Source organism: Trichinella spiralis (assembly GCF_000181795.1).
Source record: "Trichinella spiralis strain ISS 195 chromosome Unknown Scfld468, whole genome shotgun sequence".
NCBI classification, from domain to species: domain Eukaryota; kingdom Metazoa; phylum Nematoda; class Enoplea; order Trichinellida; family Trichinellidae; genus Trichinella; species Trichinella spiralis.
In genome coordinates this window covers 1-4,641 of record NW_003527407.1, presented here as the reverse complement: position 1 = coordinate 4,641, position 4,641 = coordinate 1, and the positions used below count along the sequence as shown (strand labels likewise).

General features: G+C 33.4%; 3 protein-coding genes across 3 annotated transcripts; all 3 read right to left on the bottom strand.

Moving 5' to 3' along the window:
• Positions 1 to 273: 273 nt before the first annotated feature.
• Positions 274 to 1,335, bottom strand: Tsp_12765 (WD repeat-containing protein 74). Its single transcript, XM_003370828.1, has 6 exons — positions 1,219 to 1,335; positions 1,060 to 1,158; positions 889 to 989; positions 772 to 830; positions 558 to 700; positions 274 to 483 (listed from the first exon to the last, which is right to left on the bottom strand). Exons 1-6 carry the CDS (start codon positions 1,333 to 1,335, stop codon positions 274 to 276), a joined length of 729 nt encoding a protein of 242 aa, XP_003370876.1.
• Positions 1,336 to 1,364: 29 nt separating this feature from the next.
• On the bottom strand, positions 1,365 to 3,018 carry Tsp_12764 (conserved hypothetical protein). Its single transcript, XM_003370827.1, has 4 exons — positions 3,009 to 3,018; positions 1,875 to 1,946; positions 1,557 to 1,797; positions 1,365 to 1,494 (listed from the first exon to the last, which is right to left on the bottom strand). The coding sequence occupies exons 1-4, from the start codon at positions 3,016 to 3,018 to the stop codon at positions 1,365 to 1,367; spliced, it is 453 nt and encodes a 150-aa protein (XP_003370875.1).
• A 585-nt stretch (positions 3,019 to 3,603) lies between these two features.
• On the bottom strand, positions 3,604 to 4,585 carry Tsp_12763 (peptidyl-prolyl cis-trans isomerase 7). Its single transcript, XM_003370826.1, has 5 exons — positions 4,520 to 4,585; positions 4,376 to 4,456; positions 4,020 to 4,160; positions 3,794 to 3,966; positions 3,604 to 3,739 (listed from the first exon to the last, which is right to left on the bottom strand). The coding sequence occupies exons 2-5, from the start codon at positions 4,445 to 4,447 to the stop codon at positions 3,604 to 3,606; spliced, it is 522 nt and encodes a 173-aa protein (XP_003370874.1). The 5' UTR covers positions 4,448 to 4,456; positions 4,520 to 4,585.
• Between the last annotated feature and the right edge of the window lie 56 nt (positions 4,586 to 4,641).

Here is a 4,641-nt window from a genome sequence, read left to right as displayed (position 1 = left end):
AAATCACACACCAAATGTATGCAGCAGCAGTAATATGCAAAAATGTAAAGTAGCTTACCTTTGACGTAACGACGCGCTGTGATGGAAAATGGATCTATCACAGAGCAAGTGAATTACCATTATTTGGACTGAAATTTAACAATTTCCCATAAAACAAAGCATCAAATATTACTGGGCCGTACAAGACAAATACGACTGAAATGTATTGGCCATTTATTGTCCAGTATCAGTAGTTTATCATTTTACATCCTTTCATTTCAGTGTTGTTTGACACTACTGTGACACGGGATCAGTTTGATTATTGAACGGTATCACATCCGAATCTCCACTTTGTGTGGACACTGATTCAGAATCATACGTATCGGATGAATCATCAACCACTTCGTCAGCAGCAGGCGAATTTTTATCGGCATGCAATGCGGAAGGAAAACAACCCCCATTTTTACTCAAAATCACATGGTTGATGCGAGATTTGCAATAGACCTAAAAAATGAAAACGAATCGATCGACCACAATCGACGAGATTTCAATATTGGATGAACCAAAAAAAATAATACTTTGTAGAGCATTTTCTTCGTTTCCAGCTCATGCACGCGAACAAAACGATCTATCGACGACGATACAACGTACGGTAATGTTTCATGGCATTGCAATGATGTCACACCTCCATTGAAGCCTTTGAAAATGTGCACCAGCTTTACTGTAAAATTAAAAAAGTAAACAATTAAAAAAAACAATTAACACCACTTGTCCACACCAACAATAGCATACCTTTGGCTCGCAAATCGAACAGACCAACTCGACCACGAGTATCACCAGCGATGATTTTGCTGAATGGAAATTATTTTATTCATCTCTTGATCAAAATGCAAATAACTATTTTTTTACTCGTCTTCGTGATTGGTCATCGCTGTAAAACTGCTGTCTTCAAACCACTGAAAATCGACAACAGGCCTTCGTTGTCCACATCTTGTATCGTAGGAACGAATCTGGGACAAAAAGGAGAAGAAAAACTGATTTTTTTTCAAAATACAATTTAAAAAATTTCAACATTTCAACCTGCCCGTAAGCTGTGCATGTTGCCAAAACGTTCTCGGATACGAAGGCAATATCGCGAATCCAAACTGGTACACGAAGGTCGAGAAAATCATTGCGAACCTGAATAATTGAATCGAAATAATATTTTAACTTATGATTTAAAAAAAAATTTATTTAAACTTGTACATTTTTTGCACTGAACAAAGGCATCTGTGGGTCGGAAAGTGACCAAAGTTTCAGATCATTCTCTTTACCACCAGTAGCGACAAAGTTGTGATCAAATTGATTCTGACGCATCCGACTTATCCCAGAACCGACGTTCACTTTCACCTACGACGAATATTCTGCAACTGTACAACAACAAAACAACAATATATTTTTCCATCAATTACTTCTTCTTCGCCTTCAGTGTTCAAAACGATCAAATCGCCTGATTCTCTGCAAAGGGCGATGACGCTGAAAATTTCCCAAAATCAAACCACAACCGACCGAAATAATTATAAAATTCCACCGCATACTTTTCGTCCAACGAACACAAACCTCGAACTCTACCGTGGCCGGATTTCAAATGGAAATATTCATTCCACGATTTGGCGCCAATTTTGTAAATTCGCAACCGCCCATCTCGGCAAGTGCAAAGCAACCGAGTTGCGGCACCGTCCTCGTCGGTCAACCAGTGCAAATAGTCGACCGGTTCGGCGGCGGACGGGTTGGAAATTTCCGACAAATTGACATACGAATTCGAGCCAAAATTCAAACCTGCAAATACAATAGACGGTCGACGGTAGTGAAACGACAGTAAAAACAAAATAAGCATACAAACGACGAAAAATTACCTTTGAGAAGTCCATTTTCAGAAGCTGCGTACGCATCCATGGAACTGAAATGCACAATTGAACCGATCGAAGCTGGACTGATTAGAAACATGAAAATTTCTAATTGTTCAAATAAACAAAAATCAATCAGCAATCAATTCAACTTCTTTAACAAAAAATAACCAAAAATAATACAATAACGGACCATTTAATGTGAAAAAATTAAAATATGAAATAAATATAACACAACAAAAATGTATAAATAAAAGTAGAATTGTTTGAATGTTGAACTGAAATTAATGATCAATAATAAACAATGCTACGCAAAACTGTACATACTATTTATCTAAAAATACTTTTGTAAAACAATTATTATAAAACATTAATCTAATAAATTTATAAAAACAATTCAATCAGTCTATTTATAAAAGCTCAAAACTAGCTGATAATAGTTAATTTTATCAACAGTTACAGTAATGTTACAAAACAAAATTCAAATCAAATGATTCAGGTTGGCATGACATATCGACATAAAAAGCAATAACAAAATACTTAATTTTGTTCAACAAATACTGTAACAAAAATACATCAAGTCCTTTCACAATGTACAGCACAGTACATAATTACTGCCCTGTTGGAAAATATAAAAAGAAATTTATACTTTTATTTTCAACTTAAAATGCTAATTTATTCAAATTTCACTTTTACAGTACGCACAGCATTTAACAAATTTGTTTCTAACAAGAATATACAACCATATAGAATTCTATAATCAGTAAAAAAAATCGATAAAACATATTACCATTTCATGCTGAAAGTCACTTATCAACAAATACTCAGTAATTATGAGCATAAAATTGATCATTATCACACCTAACGTTAATGTAAATAGCAAGAAATAAAAACAAAGAAATAACAATTCTAATTTATATTTCTAAAAGAAATAAAAACTATTAATTTGAAAAAAATTATTAAATTAAAAATTAAACTTACTTTTCCTATTTTGGTATGCAAAAATGATGCAGCTTTTAGAAATCAGTAAAGATTGCTGTATTGAAAAATAATTAGGTGCAATTGGTTTATCATCGCAGTTCTCATTTGTTTATCAAAAATTAAAGATTCAAATTTTTTAATATAATAAAATTAAACGCATACTTTTCGACATTACTGTTTTTATTAATTAACAATGCCTTCTTCAAAATACAACTACAGTATGTCACAACTTAACAAAGTAATATTTTCAGTTGTTAATCAAACATTAATAGAAAAAATTTACATAAAGTTAACTATACGATTTACACGTAACAAAGAAAACATTTTACATATAACATACATAACATTATTTTACGTTTTACATATAATAATTTCTTCCATAATCATGCATACACTTTAAAAATACGAAAACAAATAAACATAAAAATATATCTGGCAAAATTGCCTGTTCCTTTCCAGTTTTTCTGACTAGCACTTCTTCACAAGCAACGACAAAATATCACTTCTCCAAACCGCAAAAAGCCATATTGCCATTTGTTAAGAAGGAACATTTGGGGATATTATTTATTTACATTTTGCCCAGATGACAATATTATTAAAATACTTTTTAAATAATTACATTAAGAATAGTAATTTCACATGAAAGGACACAAACAAAAGATATTTTTTCTCATTTTATTTCATTTCATCAAGTAGCACAATATGCAGTATTCATCTATTGCGCATGACAATTTTCAGCACTCATTCGCTCTACTATTTAGCTCAATTGTCCGCAGTCCATTACAGTAACTGCAGATCTTGTATTTCCACCCGAAGATCCTTCACTTTCCATTAACTTCACTACGTCCATACCTTCAACGACAGAACCAAAAACGACGTGCTTTCCATCCAACCTGAAGCGATTCATTTAATATTTTTCAGTAATGTAAAGATTTGGAAAGGAATACCATGACGCCTTGACGGTGGTAATGAAAAATTGAGAACCATTAGTGTTCGGTCCGGCATTCGCCATTGACAATGTTCCAGGACCGATGTGCTTCAACTTAAAGTTTTCGTCCTTAAACTTTTCGCCATAGATAGACTCGCCGCCTGTACCATTGCCATTTGTAAAATCTCCACCCTAGAACTGCCCAGGTTGAAAAATGAAGAATTTTAATGTCACTCCAAACACACCTGACACATAAAATTCGGTATAATGCGATGGAATTTCGAATGTTTATAGTGCAGGGGCTTGCCTTCTTTACCAATGCCTTTCTCTCCAGTGCACAGAGCGCGAAAGTTCTCGGCCGTAATAGGTACTACATCTGAAAACAACTAAAACAAAAAAAAATAAAATGAAACATAATACAATGATGAATCACCATCATGAGTGATAAAAAAAGAAAAGATTTTTTTATGATAAATCTATTTTGGGAGACGAAATGAAGTATCAATAAAAATTTCTTTCGAACAGTTTAACTATCACTGAAAGAAGCATGTTTTCATTTCATTTAAAAATACATCCACAAAAGATCAAATAATTTTTTTACTTCAATCACCAGTCGCCCAACTGGTCGACCTCCAATGCCGATATCCATAAAAACACGCGGACGTCCTGTCATTGTACTAATCTAAATTATAAAAAAAAACTCAAGTCAACACAGCCAAAAAAAATTTCAATCATCAAAGCTAACCAACGAAATCGAGCAAAGCCCAAAAATCTGAACCAGTATACCGCAAGAAATTCACCACTCCAACTGACTCGATTGTTTCCCCTGATAACGGTAAATAAACGCCAGCCAATTCAACTTTATAC

Excerpts from the sequence above, each read along its gene's own strand:
- Tsp_12765 (XM_003370828.1), bottom strand. The coding sequence starts at position 1,335 with ATGCGTCAGAATCAATTTGATCACAACTTTGTCGCTACTGGTGGTAAA. Across the intron at positions 1,159-1,218 it reads TCAGTGCAAAAAATGTACAA|GTTCGCAATGATTTTCTCGA; the intron begins GTTTAAATAAAT and ends TCAATTATTCAG. Across the intron at positions 831-888 it reads ATGACCAATCACGAAGACGA|CAAAATCATCGCTGGTGATA; the intron begins GTAAAAAAATAG and ends ATTTCCATTCAG.
- Tsp_12764 (XM_003370827.1), bottom strand. Across the intron at positions 1,798-1,874 it reads TGAAAATGGACTTCTCAAAG|GTTTGAATTTTGGCTCGAAT; the intron begins GTAATTTTTCGT and ends TTGTATTTGCAG. Across the intron at positions 1,495-1,556 it reads TTGTGTTCGTTGGACGAAAA|CGTCATCGCCCTTTGCAGAG; the intron begins GTATGCGGTGGA and ends GGAAATTTTCAG.
- Tsp_12763 (XM_003370826.1), bottom strand. The coding sequence starts at position 4,447 with ATGACAGGACGTCCGCGTGTTTTTATGGATATCGGCATTGGAGGTCGA. Across the intron at positions 3,967-4,019 it reads TACCGAATTTTATGTGTCAG|GGTGGAGATTTTACAAATGG; the intron begins GTGTGTTTGGAG and ends GGGCAGTTCTAG. Across the intron at positions 3,740-3,793 it reads ACCACCGTCAAGGCGTCATG|GTTGGATGGAAAGCACGTCG; the intron begins GTATTCCTTTCC and ends GAATCGCTTCAG.